This window comes from Halichoerus grypus, chromosome 2 (assembly GCF_964656455.1).
Source record: "Halichoerus grypus chromosome 2, mHalGry1.hap1.1, whole genome shotgun sequence".
In the NCBI taxonomy this organism is placed as follows: Eukaryota; Metazoa; Chordata; class Mammalia; order Carnivora; family Phocidae; genus Halichoerus; species Halichoerus grypus.
In genome coordinates this window covers 93,354,243-93,379,914 of record NC_135713.1, presented here as the reverse complement: position 1 = coordinate 93,379,914, position 25,672 = coordinate 93,354,243, and the positions used below count along the sequence as shown (strand labels likewise).

The window sequence follows — 25,672 nt, the reverse complement described above, 5'->3', positions numbered from 1 at the left end:
GCATCTAGAAACCAGTATCTGTGCTATAGTTGTGCTCATTGCTACTGGGCTGTCCTTATTTCCAGGATCTCTCATCAGACAAAGATAGGAATTAGATGTATATATTCACTCAGGCATACATAAGTATGTATATGTAGTATATTGATACATATGAATAGGTATAAAACCATGAGTTCATAGTGAATACCTCCAATTCTACTTTCCCCCTTTCCATACTATATGGGTAGTACCAATTTTCATTGTTACCAGCCATTAAAGGTCATACTTTTTAATTTTTGCCAATCTGATATGAGAAATGATATCACAGGATAGTTTTTGGTTTTGCATTTCTCTTATGAGTAAGGTTAAAAATCTTTTGAGATGTGGAAGGGCTGTTTTTACATCACTTTTGTGAATTGTGTCATTTTCAACTGGTTTTGGTCTTTTCCCTCTCAATTTTAAGAGTTCTTTATGGACTAGAGATGTTACCTCTTTAACTGTGATATGTACCAGAAATATTTTCTACCAGTTTCTCAACTGTCAAATATTTTGTTGTGGTATTTTTTGATATGCCAAAGTGATTTTTTTTAACGTGGTCAAATATAGCAATTTTTTTATTGCCTCTGGATTTTGAGTCATGATTAGACTTTCCTTATACCAAAGTTAAAATAAAATTCACCCATGTTTTCTTCTAGCATGGTTTCAGTTTTCACATTTAGATCCCTGACCCATTGGCATTTATTTTTGTGGATGATGTGAGATTTGAATCTGATTTTACCTTTTTCCAAATGGTTACCCAGTTCCTAGCACCATTTGTAAAGAAAATAAAGAAGTCTATCTCTGCCCCACTGCTATGAGATGTCACATTTATCATATGCTTAATTTTCTCATATATTTGAGTCTATTTCTGGGCTTTCTGTTCTATTCCACTGGCATGTCTGTTGACTCATACACCAGTATCACACTGTTTCAGTTACAGAAGTTTTATAGTATGTTTTAATGTATGATAGGAATAGTGACTCCTCATAACTTATTTTTTAATGCTTTCCTGGTTATTCCTGCATGTTTATCTTGTCATATGAACTTTAACATCAACATGTCCAGTTCCATAAAAAAAATAGGTTGGTGGGGCGCCTGGGTCGTTAAGCGTCTGCCTCCGGCTCAGGTCATGATCCCGGGGTCCTGGGATTGAGCCCCATGTTGGGCTTCCTGCTCAGCAGGGAATCTGCCTCTCCTTCTCCCTCTGCCTGCCGCACCCCCTGCTTGTGTGCTCGCTCGCTCGCTCTCTGTCAGATAAACAAAAATTCCAATAAAAATGTTTTTAAAAAATGTGTTGTTTTTATTGGAATTGCATTAAATTTATAAACTAATTTAGGGGCAACTGAAATCTTTGTAATATTAAGTTGTCCTATCTAAAAACAAAGGTTATCGGGGCGCCTGGGTGGCTCAGATGGTTAAGCGTCTGCCTTCGGCTCAGGTCATGATCCCAGGGTCCTGGGATCGAGTCCCGCATCGGGCTCCCTGCTCCTTGGGAGCCTGCTTCTCCCTCTGCCTCTCTCTCTCTCTGTCTCTCATGAATAAATAAATAAAATCTTTAAAAAAAAAAAATAAATAAATAAATAAAAACAAAGGTTATCTTCCATTTATTAAGTCTACTTAAGTCTTTTAGAAGTTTTAAAAAATTTTCTTCGTATCAGTTTTGTGCTTGTCTTGTTAAATTTATTCCTAAGTATTTTATCTTCTCTGTTGCTACTGAAAGGGGGCTTTCTTTATATCCTTTAACTGGTTATTATTTGTGGACATGAAGGTTACTGATTTCTGCATAGTAATTTATATTCTGCCAAATGCTGAATTATTTCACTGTTTGAGTTAGTTTAATTATTGATTTTTAAGGGCTTTTCCAGTACATAATCATATCGATAAAAACCATTCCAATCAGTTAGAAGATGCAAAAATTAGGACTGAAATAAAGTCAGCTCCCAACTCACCAGTGGTATAAAAGTTAATTTGGGGGTAGGTAGAGTACTTGGAACTTGGGATATATTTTTTACAAAGAAAAGATATTATACAGGGGCACCTGGGTGGTTCAGTCGGTTAAGTGTCTGCCTTCAGCTCAGGTTATGATCCTGGGATCCTGGGATCAAGCCCCAGCTGGGCATACTGCTCAACAGGGAGTATGCTTCTCCCTCTCCCTCTACCCCTCCCCCACTGCTCATGCTCTCGCTCTCTCTCAAATAAATAAATAAAAAATCTTACAAGGAAAATATATCATACATAACACTTGGTTTGCATCTAACCCCCACAAAACCTATTTAACCCATAGTTAAAATCTCTTAACTCCTGAAGTCAATAAAAAAAAGACCAACAATCCATTTTTAAATGGGCAAAATATAGGAACATAATAGTTTATAGGAAAGGAAATATAAGTGGTTATTAAATAAATGAACAGATGTTCAACATACTAACCGAACCTTCAATAATATACCACTGATATTAGTGATAACTCACTGCTTTGGGTATGGTATAAAGAAACAAACCATCTCATACATTAATCGCAGAAGTGAAATTTGTTATAATCTCTAAGGGAAACAATTTTGCATATCTATCAAAATACACATACACTTTAATCCAGCAATTCCAGTTGTAGGAATTTATCCTTCAGATATACTCAGTGCGAGAAACAGCATATTTATCAAGATAACCACTTTAGTTTTATTTTTATTAGAAAAAGGCAAATAATAGGGCCTGGAATTATGGAATTATTATGGAATACTAATTCCATACATAATTATATGTATGGAATACATATAATTATGGAATACTAAGCAGTCATTCAAAAGGATGATATGGAATAATCTCCAAAACGTATCATTAATTTTTAAAAGTTAGGCAAAAAACATTATGCTTGGTATACCTTAATTTGCTTAAAAATGTATGTATATATGTGTATATATACCTATGTTCATATATTTTCATATTTTAAGAGAGAGGTGTTTACATATTTATAGAGTATCTCCAGAAGGATAAGAAGAAATAATAATATTGTCTCTGGGTAGACAAGTTGCAGACAAGAATAGGAGAGAGATTAATTTTTCACCATAGATCCTTTATGCATTGTAAATTTTTAACTCTATATATATATTATCTATTTCTAATAATAATGGTAATAACATAATCTGCATTTAAAGAAAAAGTAAAATGCATTATCAGAATATAGTGCTAAGGCAAATATTCCCCAATGAACATGTTTGGAAAGCCCCAAGACCATGCACTAAGACAATCACATCGATGCTCTTGCTGGGCCTCCTGATTTCTCCAGTTTGCAGACCCCCTAGTTCTTGGCATGGGGCTAACTGACTAGAAGCTATGCTTAGAAGTCAGGATACCCACGTTTCAATGCTTCTGCAAACCCGTTTTGTTTCAGAGTCTTTGAATATGACAAATATTGCATACAAAGTCTAAGCAATTTTAAACCCTATCTCTAAATGTTTAACCGTTGGGGTAGAGATAAGAATGACAAAAAGTCTTTCTTCAGATAGAGAACCTGAAATTCACTAACTAAATGTGGTAAATTACGGTTGGTGTTACTCATTGCCCCATTACCGCCCTGGGTAGTCCAGAAGGAGATAGACTTGAATGTCAGGAAGAATATCCAAACTTTATTACTTTAGATGTCAGCTATTAAATTATTTTCACAAAAAAAAATTATTTTCACAATACATTTAATCTTGGAAACTGATCTAGGATGGATTTGTTTCTACCATATCTAATTGAGGGGGAGAGGGTCTTCTTGAAGGCCTGTAAAGTCATATACCAGACTTACAGATGACTGTTCTTAATATTCTTTTACCTTCTTCTAGTCACCAATACTTACATGCATAAGTTATATTAACTACTATCAGTTCTAACTATTATCACTGCATTAATAATCATTAAGCATGTAGGAATGTAATTCTCTATAAGAAGCATCTTCAGGGGCACCTGGGTGGCTCAGTCGTTAAGCATCTGCCTTCGGCTCAGGTCATGATCCCAGGGTTCTGGGATCGAGCCCCGCATCCGGTTCCCTGCTCAGCAGGAAGCCTGCTTCTCCCTCTTCCACTCCCCCTGCTTGTGTTCCTGCTCTCTCTCTCTCTCTCTATCAAATAAATAAGTAAAATCTTTAAAAAAAAAAAAAAAAGCATCTTCAGTATATTGTTGGTTTTGTTTGGTGTGTTAATATATGTGCATGTATTGAAAAAAAGGGGTCAGATTTTAAAAAGAAAGATTTCTTTTAGCTCTAATATATTCCCAATTGCTGAAATTGATAGTCTAGATAAGAACAGCTATTGCCAACTCACACTGAAACTCCCTTGACCCCCCCTTCTTGCCCATTGCTTATCACCTCCTTCCTCCTCAAAACTGACTAGAGAGAGTAGAGAGTGGAAAACAGCACCATTGGTTAAAAAAAAAAAATTTTTGGTATAGCATTTTTTGTGCATAAGACAATGCTCTAGGGGTGCTTGGCTGGTTTAGTCGGTAGAGCCTAAAACTCTTAATCTCGGGGTTGTAAGTTCAAGCCCCATATTGGGTGTAGAGATTACCTTAAAAAATTTTTTTTAATCTTTAAAAAAAATAAGATAGTCTACTAAAGTATATATAGGTCAATTAATTCTCACAAAGTGAACACACCCATGTAACCACCACCCAGATCAAGAAACAGGATGTTGGTATTGCATTTTATCTCATTTCTTCTTTCCTTTCCTTTACCTTTCACACACCCCGAGCCTTAGTCTTCACACAATATTTACTATATACAACAACTGAATTGCATTCACTTTTTCTGTACTGAATGTTTTACATTGTACACCAATTTCTTAAGCAGTTCTAGACCAATACTTTCCAACCATGCTTAAATATCTCAAACCAATGTGAACGCTTCAAAAAATAAAAATAGTCATACTATGTGACAAAAAAATAAGAACCTACTCTTACTAGATAAGAAAGTGCAATTAATGTATATCTATATTAAATTTTTAAAAAGTGAAACACACATAGTTTTTAAAAAGTTAAGGGGCACCTGGGTGGCTCAGTCGTTAAGCGTCTGCCTTTGGCTCAGGTCATGATCCCAGGGTCCTGGGATCGAGCCCCACATCGGGCTCCCTGCTCAGCGGGAAGCCTGCTTCTCCCTCTCCCACTCCCCCTGCTTGTGTTCCCTCTCTCACTGTGTCTCTCTCTGTCAAATAAATAAATAAAATCTTAAAAAAAAAAAAAAGTTAAAAGGGTGTACCGTGAAAAGTGAGTTTCAATCCTTCTCCAGGAATACTAGTGTTACCCTTCCCGAGATAGTCTAAACATAAGTACAATTTAAATATTAAAGTTTTTCCTATTAGAACCTAAATGATAGCATATTGCATATTACAATATGCCATGCCTTTTAAAACTAATAATGTAGGGGCACCTGAGTGGCTCAGTTGGTTGAGCAGCTGCCTTCAGCCCAGGTCATGATCCCAGGGTCCTGGGATCGAGCCCTGCATCGGGCTCCCTGCTCAGCAGAGAGCCTGCTTCTCCCTTTCCCTCTGCCTTCCGCTCTGCCTACTTGTGCTCTCTATCTCTCTGTCAAATAAATAAAAAATATCTTAAAAAAAAAAATAATGTAAATAGCCCTTTATTTTTTAACATTTTTTAAAATAGCCCTTTTAAATGTGTTAGTCCACCCCACAACCTCCCCCCATCCTGGTAGCCATGTTTGTACCTGTTGACCTGACCCCTTTGGCCAGGCCTGCACGGACTATGTTGGTGTTGTATGCAAGTCATTGTCTATTGCTATGCGATCCATTTCATGATCTTCCCCTGCTCTGTTCTGTATACAAGCTACGTGTCCCAGGCTCCTTCACCTACTTGCTCCCACGTAGGTTCAGCCAATGGGAGGCACTGGTGGGAGATTGGAATGTGGGAGGAAGAGAGAAGCCAGGGTGTTTTTTCCCTTCTTTTGGATTTGGGTAGCATCTTCAACAGCATGGTTGAGTCTCCTCTGTGGTTCCTGCTCCTGCTGGCCGCCCCTTCCCAAATGGTCCTAGTGTTGGCTTGGCAGCCCCCATCAGGGCATTCCTTACTAGTTCTCCAGGTTAGGAGAGCACTCAAATACTGCTCTGTTGATTTCTTCCAGCACTGTAAGACCAGCACCTTTTGTTGTTTCTCCTGGCATTCTTTGAGGTTGGATTGTTTATTCTGAATAAGTGACCATTTGCTGAGATTTGGTTATTGCATGATCAATAACCTTCTCCACAGGTTCTGTGTATTGCTCCTTTGATTAGAGTCTGATATAATATTTTATGTAAATAATTTATCCGGTAACTAATAAGATACTGAAAAAATCACAACTTAGGTAACTCTAAAATTATGCCACTGATGATTATATTTTAATTATTTTTTTAGTTTTAACAACCATTTAAAAAGAGGAAATATGAATTTTAGAGATATTGTTCAAAACCAGTAAGATATTTCATGTATGAACTAAAATCTGCTCTTACTGAACACAATGTTATATCTCACAATTTGCCCTCTGTTTCATAACCAACATCAATAGAAACTCTGAGTGATCACATAGAATGACAGAATTGAACTCAACTTCTGCTTCTTTGTATTTACAATCACTCTACTGTTTCAATGTGGGATAACTAGCTCCACAGGGACTGAAGACTCAAATTATGCTTGAAGGAAGCTTGAATGATTCCAGCAGTAAAGAATTTACACTTGAATGCATATAGCTGAGCCTGTTAGTGGTAAGGGCCTGTGGTATAACCAGAGCTTCTCTAAATTTTTCTTAAAGATTTTTATTTATCTATTTGAAAGAGAAAGAGAGAGAGAGAGAGAGAGAACCAGTTGGGGGAGGGGCAGAGGGAGAAGCGGACCTCTGCAGAGCAGGGAGCCCCACGTGGGACTTGATCCCAGGACCCTGGACCCAGGACCAAGGCAGACACTTAACCGACTGAGCCACCCAGGTGCCCATCTCTAAATTAATTTCCATGTGGAACCCAATATTTAATAAGGTAAGCAATAAATATGTGCTAATTTGAACTACATAGATGATCAAAACATCCACAATTGCAACAACAAATGACTTTGACTAAAAAAGTGTTTTACAGGGAGGAGGATTTGACAAAATGAAATAAAGAGAACAGAGATATTTAATGGCGTCATTGAACCTACCTCCAGACTTACTTTGTGATTTAATAAAATAAACTGCTTCAGCTGCTGTTAATAGGATATTTTCTTACTTGCAGCTGAAAGCTTCCTAACTGGTACCCTCTCTACCTGAGTAGGAAGCTGCTCCTGGATAGTGAGAGTCTGTTCCCCGCCTCCAACTCCTTACCTCCTAGTCCTTTTTCAATGTGGTCTACCTCCCGCCCTCACCGGCCCCCCAGAAAGAGCTCATGCCAATGGTGCCAATGAGACTGTGGTCTAACCTCAGAGGCACTTCTCAGCCCTTAATCTTACCTGACATCTCTTATCTTTGGACACAGTTTGCCATCCTCTCGTCAAAATGTTCTCTTCCCTTGGCTTTCATGACACCTCAGTTTGTACCGAAATATACACCTGCTTTTTTTTTTTTTGTTAAATGCTTGACCTGGTCTATAAATGCCACAAAGGCAGGGACCATGTCTGTTCACTGCTTTTCCAGTGCCTGGCCTGTCGGAAGTACTCAATGAACACTTGTAGACTAACAAATACTTCAGTGAGGAAAGCAATTACTCAGAGAACTTTAAATACAGGAAAGGCTTGAGTAGATGATCACGTAGTCTGTTCTTGGCTGGCAGCAGGGCTGGGAAAAGCAGGTCTTCCGGCTTTCTGTCCAGTAACTGTTTTACCACCCTGTCCCTCCTATGCTTCATGGCATGCTGATACTTCCAAAGTGTACACCTGGAGAAAATATAATTAAGTAATGTGTTAGCCTTTTATAATTCATAAAGTAGCTTCTATAAACTACTGAACTATTCTGGAGACTCATTAATGGCAGACAGATAAGCAAAGGCAGGATCAGTTTGACTTATATATGATGGTTCATCAGGAGAAGAGTTTGATTTGATTTGGGGCTCTTGGCTTTTATGAGGCTTTGGCTAAAGGATGCTATTTGTACAGCTGAAACTTTCTTCCTCTCACAGATGCTTTGTTTCCTTATGTCAATCTTTCTGTGCAGTTCAAACATGCACAAAGTCCTCTCAGTAATATTCCAGAATCTGTTTGCTATTTAATGGGCCATAAAGCATACTTAAAAGTGGGTTTATCTGTCACCTTTCCCATCAGAAAAGGAGTAAAACATAGATTAGAGGTGAACACCAGCAACCTAACAACATCCATCAATGTTTTGTTGACTAGAAAGTGTTTTTGCAGTTCTAAGAAGCTTTCCTAGCTCAAGGGAAGAAAGCACCCATCAGCCACTATCACATTCTTGAGAACACTCGTTCCTAAACCATAGACATGGGCTTCTGCACATCAGTAAAGAGTACTTTCAAGCATGCTGGTTCTTTGCTCTTCATGGCTGACCCTAATCCTGGCCCCATTCCTGTGAGGCCTCTCTCAGTGCCTGGCCCACTCTCCAGCAGCTGGAGGTTTTAGGGAGGCTCTTTTGAGTCAAGGTGTTCACCTAACAACCGGCTGATAGGCCATTGGGAACTGAAAGCTTCAGAAACTGGTCTTTCTCTCAGGGCCTCTCCCCTTGTCAGGGGTTCTTGCTACCCCAAGACTTCTCTTACATCTTTTCTTCATCTTTTCAGCTTCAGCTTTCAGGGATCATCGGCTTATGCTCCGATGTTTCACAGTTCAAATTCCCATGGGATGAAGTCTGGCTAAGTGGTCTCGTAGGTCACTGGTCAGCCTGTGCATTGGCTGATGCGAAACCTCGCACCTAGGCCAGGTCCACCGGCTGGGTGGGCACGGGATGCCAGGGTGACTTAATAGCACCCAACAAACCACAAAAGATGGAATGAGCACAACTTCTTAGGGAAATTAGGAAGCACATGTCTTTTACACTATGGGTAGTACTTTTTTAATATTCATCTAAATTCTCTAGGATTTTTATTGATCTGTTCTAGTTATATTAATTGGAGGACATGAATTCAATGTTGTACTTTCATTATTGATTACTGTACCAAAAAACCTGGAATTGTCTATGTTGCAGAAAAGGAATCCAGAGATGGTAAATAAGTATCTTAATGGTTGTAGGACTACAGAGAGGCAGAGAGTAAGAAATGGGATCTCCCAGGCAAAGGCTTTAACCAGCACCTAATAAGAGATAGTGGATATGGAGGGTTTTTTTTTAATTGAGGTATAATTGATTTATAACATTGTATTAGTAAAGATTCAATATTTATACACTGTGAAATGATCCCACCAGTCTAGTTACCAACCATCACCATATAAAGTTATATTTTTTTCTTGTGATGAGAACTCTTAAGATTTACTCTCTTAACTTTGAAATATTCTGTGCTATATTAGCTATATTCACCATGATACATATATCCCCAAGGCATATTTATACCTGGAAGTTTGTACCTTTTTGACCCCCTTCATCCATTCTGCCCACCCACCAACGACCCTCCACTCTGGCAACCACCAATTTGTTCTCTGTATCTGAGTTTTGTAATGTTTGTTCATTTTGTTTCTTAGATTCTGCGTGTAAGTGAAATCATATGGTATTTTTCTTTCTCTAATTTCACCTAGTAGAATGCCCTCTAGTTCCACCCACATTGTCACAAACGGCAAGATTTGTGAATTCATGTTAAATACGCAGAAATGGAGTTGCTGGATCAGACAACAGTTCTATTTTTACTTTTTTGAGGAACCTCCATACTGTTTTCCATAGTGGCTGTACCAAGATAATATTCTTGACAATTAGGAAATTATCAAGATTATCAAATTTTGTTACCAAGATTTCCCTCTTTTCTCATACAAAAAGCTATACTAAAGAGAAATGAATGGCCTATTGGAGTTCTAATATATGATTGCTTTAATCAAACATTTTAAATGTATACTTGGCACCTTTGTAAAACTTACAAGTTAAGAAATTATTTTACAATTCTGTAATTACATTTTATGTTTCACATTCAACTTTAATACCTAGGAAAGACTCAATAAATGTTCAACAAACGTGTATATAACAAATTGTAAGTGATAAGCCACCTTTTATAAAAAGATCTGATTTGTTCAGTCAACTAAATTCAATTTTGAAAAATTTAGCAGGAATTATTTCTAAATACATCTTTTTTTCTTGCTGTACACAGTGCTAAGGGCAATCCTGTCAGCTCTTAAGCTCTTGTTTGAGCTGCTTTGTCAAATGCTCTGTGAAAGGATATTCAGAGCGGCACATGTGATGTCAACTTGCATTAATTCTTTCCCAAAGAGAGGTGTTCAGTATTCAAACTGTGTTTTTACTGGCACAATCTATGTTTCAGCTTCATTTCAGAAAGCTCTATAAGCGCTGCTTCCTTTGGAAGACTATTCTTTTTTGCAATTACTCTTCTAAAACAACCTTTGAAAGGCCAATAATGATGCCCCATAATACCGCTTGCAGGGAATTCATTAAGAAAATAAGTATTTCAGAGAATTGAATAAAAATTCATGTATCAATATTAAATTTTACTATTTTCATTGTAGATATATTATAAAAAATTAAAATTATCCCCTATTCAACTACTGTTTCCCAATGAAACAAATCCATCAATAGTACTACTTTAGTTTTTATGTAAAACAATTTGTTTTCAGGTACAAGAACCATAAGCATATATTCCTAAAATTATACAATGTCCTCTAATTCAGTTATAGTAGTGATTGTATATTAGTGAACACCTAAATGTTTTGAGTTTTACAAACAATATAGGTTAATAAAAACATTCATTTCAAATGTCTTCGTTTGAAAGAACAACGTAAATCACTAATCCATTATTCTCTCTTGCTGAGGAAAGAATTGAGAAAGGTTTTATTAAGATCATAAATCTAGATTTTGAGGATTTTGAACTGAATTCTTGGTTTCTTGTATTCTCCCAAAGATCAGTTATGGTGTTTGGCAGAGTCACAGAGCTAACATAATTCAGTTGCCTGCTGAAGGTCTTTTTCAAATGTCATCCTTTCCACTTTTCTTCCGAAGCCGGTTTCTGGTTGGTTCTGTCAACACCAAGGGTTCCTGTATGACGCTTGCTGTGTAATTTTTGCCCAACAGCTCAACTTCCACCTGCTGTCCTACTTTACTTAGCTCTACAGGGACATAGGCAAATGCCAGACTCTTCTGGATGCTATAACTGTAGCTTCCAGACGTTGTGTTGCCAACCACCTGAAAAACAAGAGCCAGCAATCCTCAGCATCTTGGCCACAGTTTTGTGCTGCTTCTCTCCAGATTCAAGTAGGTTCAACTTACAACCTGAAAGTCTTAGGGATTACCGTCTGTGGGGCTAACACTAGGAAGAAAACTTTACTTTTGAGAAGAGTAGGCTTGCAAATTATGAAAAATAATTCTCAAAATACCTATCAACAGCCTCGAACCTCTCAGTTTTAAATCACACTTTTTTTTTTTTTTTTAAGATTTTTATTTATTTAACAGAGAGAGAGAGCACAAGTAGGCAGAGCGGCAGACAGAGGGAGAGGGAGAAGCAGGCTCTCCGCCGAGCAGGGAGCCCGATGCGGGGCTCGATCCCAGTACCCTGGGATCATGACCTGAGCCGAAGGCAGCCGCTTAACCGACTGAGCCACCCAGGCGCCCCACACCTAGTTTTTTTTAATAGCTGGCACTATTTGGCTCAGTTTCATGCCAAGAGATCTGATAGGAGGAAGACTCAAATGTTTTCATTTTAAACTTTAGAAAAGAATTCTCTGCCATCATCCAACTAGCATGGCAATAATAGATACAAGGGGAAAAAATTCTAAAAATCCAAATGTAAATGTAGTCAACTGTTCCTGTTGGGATTGAGGACATGGCTGACCAAAAGAGTGCTGAATTAAACTACTGATACATCAATAGTCAATGTGAAGCAAACATTCTATGAATACACAGCATTTAGCAATTCCTGGCAATTGGTAGGCACTTAATGTTAACCTCACCCTCTCTAGATCTACCATGTACAAAACATTTTGCTGGACATTCTAGAGCATGAATGAGGTTTGGTTCCTACCCTCAGGAGCGTCCAGCCTGCAAGTTGAGGAATTAATAGAGATACAAGAAAACAGAACCGAGAAGCCAAGGAAGTAACCATCATCAAGCAGGATTTGTTCTCCATTTGGAAGGGGGGTGGAATTAGGTAGGTGGAAAAGGAGGATGAAACTTTCCACGATGAGCGGAGACATGGAGTCAGGCATGAGCAATCAACATCAGCGAGGATAAAATGGAATCACATGGGATGGCAAACCACAGAAAAGTACTGAGCAAAGAAACAAAACCCAGGAGATGAAAACAAAGGCTTTACGCTGCAAAAATAAATAAATAAATAAATAATCTAATCAGGCTTCTTACAAAGATAAGAGGATGAGTCAAAACCAGATCTAAAGGAAAAGATGAACGAGAAACAGTAAAATGGAAAAAAAAAAGTGATAGAAAGTGTCAGGTTAAAACACCATATTTAAAAATTGTAAAAGGAAGAGGCGCCTGGGTGGCTCAGTCGTTGAGCGTCTGCCTTTGGCTCAGGTCATGATCCCAGGGTTCTGGGATCAAGCCCCCATCGGGCTCCCTGCTCGGCAGGAAGCATGCTTCTCCCTCTCCCACTCCCCCTGCTTGTGTTCCCTCTCTCGCTGTCTTTCTCTGTCAAATAAATAAATAAAATCTTTAAAAATAAAATAAAATAAAAATAAAAATTGTAAAAGGAAGACAACAAAAGCAAAATATGATCTATAGCCCTACTCAGAATGGCTTCTCCTGGCCACACAACATTGCACTAGTCCTTACAGCCTTACCGTTTCATACAGCAAACCACTTGTAGCTGGTGCTCAAACACATTCATGGCCGGGAATCAGCCTGCTGGTCTTTCAGTCGCCTCAGCAAAGAGCCCACTACAGTCAACAGTCTTATTACAGCATTTTTCATCTTTAAGATGTTGACACATTTATGACATTAAATACAGACTCGTGGCTCTATAACCCCAGTTTGTAATTATCTCGTGGAAACCCCAAATCAGAAGCTCTCAATATCATTTCTGAACTTATTATGGGGAGAACTGGTTGATTAAAAGAATAAAAAACATGAATGTATTCATTAGTAAAAGCTTCTTTGGCAGATTATTAACTGCCAAGGTGTTGCTGAGAGAACGCATATGCTTTAAAATGGTTTTTCCTTCTTTTTTCTTTTTTTTAAGATTTTATTTATTTGAGAGAGAGAGAGAGCACAAGCAGGGCGAGCAGAGGGAGAGAGAGAGAAGCAGGTTCCCCGCTGAGCAGGGAGTCTGACACTGGGCTGAGTCCGGGGATTCTGGGATCATGACCTGAACTGAACGAAGGCAGATGCTTAACCAACTGAGCCACTCCGGTGCCCCTAAAATGGTTTTTTTCCTTTAGATCATTGTTAAGTAATATAAGGCAGGGATTTAGTTCAGGAAGGTTGGAGTTTTAATCACAGCTTTTGGAAGACTTTCTTGGTAACCTTGGTTTCACTCCCTAGTCTGTAAACCTGAGGTCTGGAGAGGTAACCTGATTTGCTTGGGCAAGCATCTTAAGAAAACAAGAAGAGGCCACAGCAAGGCTCTAGGCTAAATCCCCTAACTCACTGGGTCAAAAACCTACCATCCCTCTTGAGAGATTGTGTGAACCATTTCCCCAGGCCTTCCCATCTCTTAAAATCCCAGCAGTGATTCATCTTGCAGTTACTGCTGCATGAGTAATGTAAAGAAATAGCAAATTTACTGTCCGAGTGCTATTTTTAGTGTATTTATTGAATGTGTTGCTTTCTGCTAGATTACTTTCGTTTCTCCTTTAATTTCTCTCTAATCCAATGCTGAGTAGCCCAGAGTATTTTTAGAAGTCCAGACTTTCCTTGGTATCTTACTACTAAATTTCTAAGGAAAGGTTTTCCCTAGCAACAATTTTATATCATTCTACCTTAAAATCTTCCAGATTCAATTAAATCCATTCCTTCTTTTTTTCTGTGAATCATAAAAACAACCTGTGCCCACCCTCTGCCTAGCAGCTTTTCATATTCTTCGTTAAACACTGACTTTCCTTTTACCAATATAAGCAATCCTCGTTTATGTTTAGCCTTTTCTTGTTCCTCTCTGTGAAAATTCAAGACCCCTCTGACTTAGGGGCGCTAACAGGGTAGATGGCCTTTGAAGGAGAGGATGTAATTTAAGTTGGATGATACATTGTATTTCTTTGGCTGTCCCTCTGTGCCTTTGTTTTTAAATAATAAAAAAAGACTGCTTTCTCAACTCTCCAAACTTCATTTCTACAAAACATCTTTTTTTTTGTAATTATAAAATATTTTTAATCAAGCTTGATGAATAAAATACACATGGCCATAATCAAGATTCTGGTCAAAATTAACCTATGACTGGGGCACCTGACTGGCTCAGTGGGTAGAGCATGCAACTCTTGATCTCGGGGTTTTAAGTTCAAGCCCCATGCTGGGTATAGAGATTACGTAAAAATAAAATCTTTAAAAAAAAATTTTTTTAATTAAAAAATAACATATGACTAAGATAAGTGACAAGACTAATTCTTTTGGATGCCTTACAAATGGACTCTTCCAGCCATTTTCAGAAAAATATTTAGCAATGGCAACATAATTGGGAAGAAAAAAAACAGGATTACCTAACTTGGAAGGACAACATTCATCCTAATGCATAAAGAATCTCATTACTATACAAGTCTGCAGTTGCTGAAGAGACAATTGCTTTAACTAGTTGCTAAGATTAGTGAAACTACTTACATTAGTTGCCTACATCCTTTATACAAAACACCTTCTTTAAAACTTCCCAACAGGGGCACCTGGATGGTACAGTCGGTTAAGCATCCGACGTTTGGTTTCAGCTCAGGTCATGATCTCAGGGTCATAGGGTCAAGCTCCCCGTCAAGCTCCACGCTCAGCATGGAGTCTGCTTAAGATTCTCTCTCTCCCTCTCCCTCTGCCCCTCCTGTTCATGCTGTCTCTCTGTCTCTCTAATAAATAAATAAAATCTTTTTAAAGAAAATAAAAAAATAAAACTTCCCAACAAAGCTGCTTTTATAACAGAGCCCTTTTCATACCCACCCTTATGCCTTGATTTTAAAAAATTAAGCCTTATTTAAAATCATAATCCCTCCTGGCTTCACTGCCCATCTCTCAATCGGACTTTCCTTTTCCTCAGGGCACTCAGCACCCTCAGATGTGCCATTTAGTGAGTATGTTCACTGGCTAGCTCTCTCTCCCCTGGAATGTCAGATCCATGGAGGCAGAGAAGCTCATCTGTTTTGTTCACTGCCACGTCCCCAGTGCCAAGCGTATCTCTACCACATAGTAGACAGATTTGTTGAATAACAAATTTGTACCTTATAAATTCGTACCTTATCCCTGGCAGTGAGAATATTTGCAAGAATAGAATACCAAATACCAAAGGCAGTACAAGTCCCAACGAAGTCAGGAAATAGGAGCAAAAACTATTTCCTATCATTCCAGAGTATAAAGAGGATCCAGAAGATTCATTTGCATGGTGAGAAGATGACTCTACTGAGCATCAAAGAGCAGACAAGCAGGTATCAGGAAATTCAAGGGTTATTTTTAAAGCCAGCTACAACTGGATTAACAGCTCTGTAAGCAGATGGCATCTGGGAGGAAAGATGAAAAATATAGCAGGTAAACTCAGCGCACTGATACAGAAAAGGAAATAAAATTCAAAAATGGAACTCGAGTTTTCAGCTCAACCCTCCCAGCTTTGAGATATAGTTGACATGTAATGTTGTGTAAGTTTAAGATACAAGTTTCCAGGATTTTAAACTTGCATTTGGGTGTCAGGTTTATACTGTGTTAATCAGGGTTGGTGTGGGTTTGCATAGAGAACACGATAACATAGGGGAGCCTGGGTGGCTCAGCTGGTTAAGCGTTGGACTCTTGATTTCAACTCAGGTTGTGACTCGGGGTCTTGAGATTGAGCCCTGTGTCAGGCTCCACACTCAGCGGAAGTCTGTTTGGGGATTCTCTCTCTCCCTCTGGCCCTGCCCACTCCTTTCCCCCTGCCTCGCACACTCTCATTCTCTGTCTCTCAAAAAAAAAAAAAAACAAAAAAAAACACAACAGCATCATCGGTCATTCCATGGCCAAAACAGAAAGCCAGTGCAGGGGCTGGTGTGGACCATATTAGAAAGCTGGCTGAGAACGAGTGAAAAAATGAGAAACAGAAGAAAGAGGAGGTGGGGGAAATTTGATGACTAGGGGAAAAATTAATTAGAGGTGCAAAGAACCTAAGACATGATCTCATCATTTTGTAGATGAGAAAATGGAGGCCCAGAGAGGCTAAGATCAGGTCAAGCGAAGCAGCTAGTTAATGGCAGAGGTGATTATCACTGGCAATTGTGGGCAAATATGAAGTGTGAGGAAAAACCTATTAAGAAAAGAGGTCTGAACCAGACATTTAGAACAGAAAGGAGGAGGAGACAGTGAGGTAAGAGGCTCAAAGAGAATGAACTCAGCACAATTAAGGGTAAAGTGTTTAAGAAAGAGCTCGAAATCTGAGAAGAGTCTCTTAGCTTCATACGGTCTAATAACATCTACCTGCTTCTGGGATGTAGGACAACTGTGGGTCTTTAAGTGAAGAGAATACAGTGGGACATGAGCAGAGACAGAGAGGACAGCGAACTGGAGTATTCAGCGTGGCTTAGAAGGCAGGGTAAGCAATGCCAAGTCCAACTATACCCGGGTCAGAAACTGGTTCTGTCCATCACTAGCCGAGCAACCTCAAGCAAGTTACTTCACTTCTCTGAACCCCCAAGCCTCATCTCTAAAATGGGATGACCATACCTATCTGGGAGGGGTGTTATAAAATTAAATGAGTGCATAAGAAATATCCAGCACATAGTAGAAACTGTGTAGATGTTAGTTGTACATCAAATGGATCCATGCCTCAGCGCACATGGCCATTTCTTTAGTAATCCAAAGACTGAGATTTGATGCCACTGGCTTTCTCCCCCTCCGGTATTCTTTTTGTTACTGAAGAGAAGAGGGAAATGAAAACAAGGATCAAGGAGGCATGAGAAAAAACCCATTGAACCAAATCTCTGAGTCTTTGGGTATTGGCCAAGCAGACCTTGTTCAACAGGGAACAGCTGTTGCAATGAGCCTCGATGGCCATGTGCTCACCCCCTAATCTACGGGGAGAGTACCCCATCTGCCTGCTAGCCCCAGCCAAAACACAGCAAAATCATAAACCAAACTTGGTCTTACGAAGAGTTGTAAAAAGTCAAAGACATGAAGTTCTACTGGTAAGTTATCTGGTTTTACTGAATGCCGACAGACAGAATAAAACAACATTCCCAGATGGGAAGAAGGCACATTTACCCTTTCTGAAGAACTAAATGGTTTCTACCTTTCACTTTACTTTCTAAGGCTCTACCCTCTGTTGTCATGGAGATTTTCACTTGGAATTTTTTCCTGCAGGTGTGCTAAGGTTAGAATTACTTCCTTCTCCAAGATCCCTTAGAAGCTAAACTAGAATGCCAGAATTTTTTTTTTAATAAAATCCATCTCTTGCATTCAAAGATCATTTGAGCCTCTAAATTATACCTTCCTCATTGTCCATTGTATTTTAAGTCCTTTATTTTCTTTAATCAAAGCATAGAGAAGTTGATGTTTTTAAAAATGAGCATTTCATTTTCCTTTCAGTTAACTGATTTCTGTTTCTTGAATGTCAGCTCAGAAATCAAAGTGTGTCACCCAACCAATAGATAAATAAATAGCAAAAACCAAACCAAAACAAAACCCTAAAAAACACAACTCTAAAAGGAAACAGACACAAGGAGGGTTTCTGGTGCAGAAAAGCTGCAGTGGCCCCTGGCCATGAGGTCCTCAGCACTCACCTTGCCATCATACCAGATGCTTTCATTTCCCTCCGGATCAACATTGTCCGTTGCCAAGGTGAGGCAGACCAGTCTCCGTTTCAGCCCCTTGGCTTTAATCTGTTTCAGTGCTTGCTTTCCTATGAAGTCTGCTGGCTGCAGGAATCCAAGATAATGATGATGAATGAATGCTCAGACACTGTGACAAGGTTAGAGATGCAAGCATTTAAATTTGTCTTTGCGATTTTCTCGCCAATTACACATCAAATAAAAATACAGATTGGATCAAACATCTAGACAAATATTTCTTAGTCCTCAAATGACAGTATCAGCCACCTTTTCCTTCAGAATAGGTTAGACTTAAGGGTAATAACTTGTGATAACAATTATACCAGAACCACCTAGGCAGAAAAACAGAAGGCATGATATTGCGATGGTGGATTATGAAAGCGACCCTCGGATCTAATGATTCTGGACAGCATTACTGGATGGTAGTAACCAAAGTACTACGCAATTTCTACCTATAGTAAGCCTCTTTCAAGAAGGAAATTCATGGTTTTGAAATGTGATGTCAAAACACCCCTGAAATATTGCACTTTTTTTTTCCTTCTTTAGAATAGTGATCCAAGAAATGTGTCAACTGTTGGATTGTACTCAGTTCATTCAGGAATGTTATTGACTGCCCTATGTGTGAGACATCATGCTAGGCCCTGTGTGGGTTACAAAGTTAGATGTACATTTTGATCAAAGAGCTTATTCTCTAACACTACGCTTTTCAACCTTGTTTTTCCTCCTTCTATCCAACACATGATGGATGACGTTCCTCTTCCTAATATGTTCCCCTGGGCACACTCAGGGTTATTCCCAATGTAACACAAGTGAGAGTGACATTGCTCTAGGGATAACCTTGAGTCCATGCTTATGTGTTTAAAAAAAAAAAAAAGTAGGAATCATGCAAACTTCAGGACTTCTATATTTATTAGTCTTCACCTACAACAAACAGGTGAGTGAGGACTCTTCAGGGGAGACACTTAGCTAATAAAGGAGGCAGAGTTCTACCTAACCAGCATGCCAAGGACACGGGGTAAGTGTGAGAAACTAGTCAGAGGCCAAGGGCAGTCAGAGTGGAAGGAGAGAAGGCTGACCCTGGAGGGGCGTGGACTAAGGCTTCTACATAAGGGAGCCAAACAAGCATCTCTGATCTTACCGGGAAATAGGGGATCTTTGTTATACAAATCACATCTCTACAAAGGAGACTTAATTAGAGGTTACAGTGTGAGGGGGGAAATTCTCAAAAGAGTTCTCCTGAAAGAAGAAAGGCAACAACTTTAATTTCCTCATTGGCCAAAGAAGAAAGGAAACAGTATCTCATGCCAAAAATGTCCTCTGCCACCAACATTTAGGATTTATACAGCTCCTTCTGCACACAAACCATTTAGGGTTGGGTGCAGTAAGTCCCCTTAACCTCTCAGTGAAACAGTGGGAAGGGTCCTCACATACCCTCTGCCTGACACCTCCCAGTTCACTCTTCTATGGTTCAGACCTTCCATGTGAAGTATGATTTCTATAGATATTGCAACTTGAAATTGCTGACCTTCACATGAAACTGAAAGTTTTCCACTGGCCAACATTAAAATAATTGTAAAATGAAAGTCCGATTACCTTCCCCAGTGTAATCCAGATGGTGAGAACCAACTATAAAGCTTTATTATGAAGCCAAATAAAAATTCAAAGACAGCTGGATCCGATGTTATTTAAGACAGGACTGCTGGGGAAAAAACAAAACAACCAACCCACAGAAAAAGCCTGATTCATTTGAATTCCTATGTAGGATAAATTCATGATAATAGAAGTCTTAACAAACTGTCACAGCATTCCAGTGGGTCTCAAGGGTTAACTGGCTTCAAGCTTATGCACTCCTTGCTTGCCAACTTAAGTCCCTTAGTCTGTAGCCTTACGAACTACTTTTCTTGAGATCTGCAGACCACCGGCCTTGAGGAGGGAAGAGCCAGACTTTCCCAGAAGATAAGACCTGACCACATTCGTAAACAGCCACCACTGATGCCAGCAAGTCTGTTCGGGGTCATGTCAATGTACAACTAACCACCTGGGCACCCGCTTCCCTTGTCCCCACCCAGGTCCCTCACCTTGCCCTTTAAACCCTCTGCCTTTGCCAACACAGGAAGATGGGCTTTGGGATGTTAGTCCTGAATAAAGCAGGCACCTTCATTTCCCACCACCTCTCCTCTCTCTGGTATTGACTTTCCAGTGGCAAGCAGCCCAACCTGAGTTCGGAACCAGTTCTGTCTAATAACAAAACCAAAGTTCGTTATAGTTAAAACATTTCTAAATACATAAAGAACTTTAAGAATAACAAATTTTTTTTTTAAAGATTTTATTTATCCATTCATGAGAGAGACAGAGATGCAGAGGCAGAGGGAAAAGCAGGCTCCCCGCGGAGCAGGGAGCCCAATGCGGGACTCAATCCCAGGACCCTGGGATCATGACCTGAGCTGAAGGCAGACGCTTAACATACTGAGCCACCCAGGCACCCCTTTTGCTATCTTTTTAAAAGACAACGTGATATCATGGATAAATGGTGACAAGGGGTGCTCTTTAGAGTTCTTGTCTATATAGAAATCAATGTAAAATGAAAAAAAAAAATTCTGACACTTTGTGTGGAAAAGCATCTTACAACAATACTGAGCAGCCAGTGGGCTAGTTTGTGTGATTTGTGCAGTGCCAGGAGATCCTAAGTAGTTTCCTTATCTCCTGTAATGGAATCTGATCTTCCCCGTTAGAGAGTCATTTAGATCTTGAAGGTTTTGGGTCTTCCTGAGTCCCTATTAGAGAATTTTCTTTCAATTATTTACTCAATGGTTGTTATGCCCCTGCTGTGTTCAGAAACTGTGTTTGGCAGGAGGCATTCAGAGACAGAGTATGTTCTTGTGGCTTCTCGGAGGCCCCTGATGTGACTCCTTCCCTGCACATCACAACATGCCCAGTCCTGAACCACTTAGGCCAACGTCTGGTACACCTGTGACAAAAGCTGGCCACAGCCAAAGCTTTCAGAAATGGGTCCCTTCCTAGGGCGCCTGGGTGGCACAGCTGGCTGAGCGTCCAACTCTTGATTTCGGCTCGGGTCATGATCTCGGGGTCCTGAGATCGAGCCCCGTGTTGGGCTCCATCCATGCTCTTCTCAGAGTTGGCTTGGCATTCCCTTTCTCTCTCCCTCGCTCTCTGCCCCTCCCCCCACCTCTCACTCACACTCGCTTGCTTGTTCTAATAAATACATCTTAAAATTAAAAAAAAAAAGAAATGGATCCCTCCAGAAGAAACAAGCTTGACCATGATGCCATCATCAAGTTCCCCCTGCCCATGAGTCAGCCATGAAGAAAATAGAAGACAACACACTTGTGTTCACTGTAGATGTCTAGGACCACAAGCACCAGATCAAACAGGCGTGAAGAAGCTCTAGGACACTGATGTGACCAAGGTCAATGCCCTGGTCAGGCCTGATAGAAGAAGGCATATGTTCAACTGGCTCCTATGATGCTTTGGATGTTGCCAACAAAACTGGGATCATCTAAACTGAGTCCAGCTGGCTAAATCTAAGTTTTTTCACCCATTAAAAAAAAAAGAAGAAAGAAAGAAAGAACTGGGTCCCTTTGGGATGCTAGACAAGAGCTACCTGAGCATGCGTGGTGGAGTGAGAGGAACAGATGTGCTAGAAGGGGGGGCCGGGGGGGGAGGCTAACTCCACCTTTGCCAAAACCACAATTTAACCCAAGTCTAAGCAGGAGCATAAGATGTCAGCAAATCACAAGGAATAGGAAAAGTGGGGGAGGACCTCAGAAAACTTCCTTTAGAAGAGAAAAATTAATAAATTCAGGGAAAATAAATATGAAGTACTATTTACAATCTATGAGGCACTTGCTATGTGCTCGACACTCTGCTGAGGGATAAACATTCATGACCTCCTTTGATCCTCATGACATTGCTAGAAGAGAAGTAATTCTATGCCCACTTCACGGAAGAGAAAGGCCCAACCAAGTTAAGGGTCTTTCCCGGGGCTTATGTAACCATGGAGACCAAGTCACCACCTTTAGATTTTATCTATACATTTTTTAAAGTGACTATACCTAGAGCCTATCATTGGAAGGCACAGCTTATGTAAACACAGAATGGTTCTTTTCAATTATTTCTGGGTACTCTGAGCCTGTTTTGAATGTTCACTGCACAGTATTTTTGTACTACGAAAGAGGATTTGGAAACACTCTGAAGGTTACTATTAATGAAACCTGACCTGTGTCTGCATATCCCTGAGTTAGGAAGCGATCTGGCTAGCAACATTGCCCTCAGACATGAATGAAAATACACGAACAACAACAAAAACCTAATTAAAAGTTAGGAACACATACTTAAAACACCATGAAAAGGTAACAGCCGCCCCTGGAGACCATTCTCCCTTCCCAAGCTAACCTTGCGCCTGACATGGAAAGACTTAAAGTGGGGCAATGTCATTTCATTCTCCTTTACTTGGTTTTTCTTCCAAGATTGTAGATTTTACTCTATTACATAGCTTTTAATTATGAACAAGAGAAGAAAAATATGTCTGAAGTTAAGTGCTGTGATTAAAATTGGTGCTATCAGGATGACCTGTGAACGGAAATATATTTAATGAGTCACTGTCAAATTGACTGTATAAATAGCTGTTAATATATTTGAGAAACATACATTTCTGGGGCACTGAGACTATAGCTCAAAATTAGTCTTGGCTTATGTTCTTTAATGTATTAATTTTAAAAAGCAGTAAGAGTCATTAAAATAGCCATCTGTAATATATTCTAAATATAACATCCACAAAGATGATAAATTAAGATTTTACGTGAAATATAATTACTCATCTTATTAGTTCTATTAAAAGCACCTGGGTGGCTCAGTCGGTTGAGTCTCCGACTCTTGGCTTCAGCTCAGGTCGTGATCTCGGGGTCATGGGATCAAGTCCCATGTTGGGCTCCCCACTTGGTGGGGGGTCCTGCTTGGGATTCTCCCTCTCCCTTTCCCCTTACTCTTTCTCTCCCTCTCTCTAAACAAACAAATCTTGGCGGGGGGGAAGGTACTCTATTACCCCAAAGCACATGGAAATGAAATAAATTAAACCGGTATATTTTTGGTTGTGGTTGTTAGGTCCATGGAGAGTTTGCAGATGTGTAGCTAAAGCTGAATTTAACAGAAGTAGTGGTAAGAAGGTTCTGATATGGAGAGTCAGGGCAGTGGGTTCTCACAGACCAGGAGGGACATTACAAATACCTAGTTTGGGACCTTTTCTATACCATTTATTTGGAATCAAAACCTATCAGAAAATTCAAGGAAATCATCAGTTTCATTTAATTGTCCAAAATCCTTTTAACCTAATTATCAAAAGTTTCCAAAGACATAAATAAGACAATCAGTGTAACATCCTGGATCCCAGGAAAGTCCCGTTAGAAACCAGGTACAGCACCAGTGGGAGAATCGTGTTCCTGTGCTGACAGGTGTGGGGAGAGCTGGAGAGACCAGCTAGATGCCTATCACTGTAAGTGGCAGAGTGGAGATGGAAATCCAGGTGACACACTTCTGCCACTTGTCCCCCCAGTACTTTACTGAAACATTTCTTATCTTTCCTTTTTTTAAAAGATTTTAGAGAGAGAGAGAGCGTGTGCAGTGGGAGGCAGAGGAAGAGTGGAGATAGAGTCTCAAGCAGACTCCCCGCTGAGTGCAGAGCCCAACGCAGGGCTCGATCTCACAACCCTTAGGATCATGACCTGAGCCCAAATCAAGAGTCAGATGTTTAACCAATGGAGCCACCCAGGCGCGCAAAATTGTTTATTTTAAATGGGGCTCAGAGGGGCACCTGGGTGGCTCAGTCATTAAGCATCTGCCTTCTGCTCAGGTCATGATCCCAGGGTCCTGGGATCGAGCCCCACATTGGGCTCCCTGCTCGGCAGGAAGCCTGCTTCTCCTGCTCCCACTCCCCCTGCTTGTGTTCCCTCTCTTGCTGTGTCTCTCTGTCAAATAAATAAATAAAATATTAAAAAAAAAAAATGGGGCTCAGATATCATAATTTCCAAACAGGCCTGATAGGAATGCCCCTGTCAAGCATGTGGCCATTACTAAGGTGCAGGCTGTGTAAATCTTAACTTTCTTCGGTCAGTTGATGAATGTCAGGTACGTCCATGTTTGTCTCACACTCAAACTGATAAAGCCATACAGGGGTTCATTCATCTAGGGGGTGAATCAAGTGACCCACCACCCCATCCAGGCAGAGTAGACCATCATTCATTTCAACTTCACATCATTAGGATCACAGCTTTTAAGCAGGCAGGAAGCTTAAGGACCTCGCCTGGGGTGTTGAAGTGAGTTTAGCACCAAACTTTGAACCCAGGCTTCTCAACTCTCCCTTCCTTTTCCACTAACATTCCCCATATGTTTATAATGACTACAATTTCAATATCTCTTTATTAGCAAAATGTTAAATTATTAGTGTAGCAACTTAAGTCTGTTATTATTGGCTGGAAACCAATACTCCCACCTACACGGTTTTCATTCTCTGCTCTTGGCAATGCCGAGTTGTCGACAATTCACCTAACATTTTCTAACCAAAATCACTCAACAGTTAAGTATTCTTTCTCAAAAAAGTCTTTAATAAAACTAGAAAAGCGACCCTCTTAACTAAAAGAAAGCGGGGGATGAACAGAAACCTGGAGAAAATATTTAAAATATTCTTTCTAAGCCAGGCCAAGAATTAGGTTAGTTAGCATTCAAACCAGACTAGATTTTTCAAAACTAAAATAGCCTCCATTACATGTATGTTATGACTTTTACTAGATTCAATTTTAATGAGAATATTTACTTTTCATCTTTTGAGTCTAATAATCCAAAGGAAAACCATGGACTGGAATGGACCTGTGGTTTTGGTAGATGTACTTTATGTTTAAATGCATTACCAATAATTATGATACAGACTTTTCATAATAGTTCTCACTTCTAGACTAGAGTGAAGAACAATTGCCCATTTGGTGTTTTAAGTATAGCACTCAAGCCTAAATGCAAAGTAAATAATTATTAAAGGAGGCAGGAAAACCATAAATAAATGAGGCTTCAGGGGGTGCCTGGGTGGCTCAGTCAGTTGAGCATCCAACTCTTGGTTTCGGCTCAGGTTGTGATCTCATGGGTCATAGGATCTAGACCTGCATCAGGCTCTGCACTTGGCATGGAGTCTGCTTGGGATTCTCTCTTCCTCTCCCTCTGCCCCTCCCACTTGTGCTCATTTTCTAATAAATAAATAAATCTTTAAAAAAAAAAAAAAAGAAAGAAAGAAAGAAATGAGGCTTCAGCAGGGGATCCAAGATCTTTCTTGCTGGGTTCTTCAAAAAATTCAAAGGATTTTTTTCTATTGCTGTTTTCCCTAGATACTTTTAGATTCAATTCAGTAAGATGGAAGAAACTAACATGTATTGAGGTACCAAATGTTCTGTTTCTCCTCTAATAAACTTATGAGGCAGATATTTTCATTTTACAGATGAGAATACTGAAGTGTGGATAGTTAAGCAACTTGTTTACTTCTAAACCAAGTGGCAGAGCCGTAACTCACAGCCTTCAACAAATACTTACGGAGGTCCTACTAATTACCAGACACAGTGCTAGCCCTAAGGACTCTCCACCTGTCCTC

The 25,672-nt window shown here is 39.7% G+C and overlaps 1 protein-coding gene across 9 annotated transcripts in view; it reads right to left on the bottom strand.

The window, feature by feature from the left end:
- Positions 1 to 2,959: 2,959 nt before the first annotated feature.
- The window catches only part of DMGDH (dimethylglycine dehydrogenase), a 130,464-nt gene continuing 107,751 nt past the window's right edge, over positions 2,960 to 25,672 (bottom strand). For 8 of the 9 annotated variants that reach the window (XM_078067144.1, XM_078067147.1, XM_078067150.1 and 5 more), the window contains 2 exons: positions 17,980 to 18,114; positions 10,573 to 11,284 (listed from right to left, as the gene is read on the bottom strand). In XM_078067144.1, the coding sequence (XP_077923270.1) occupies positions 11,069 to 11,284; positions 17,980 to 18,114 (351 nt within the window). In that variant the 3' untranslated portion in view covers positions 10,573 to 11,068. Of the gene's footprint in view, positions 7,879 to 10,572; positions 11,285 to 17,979; positions 18,115 to 25,672 lie in introns of those variants that run through there. The other variant, XM_036106529.2, reaches the window with a different exon arrangement.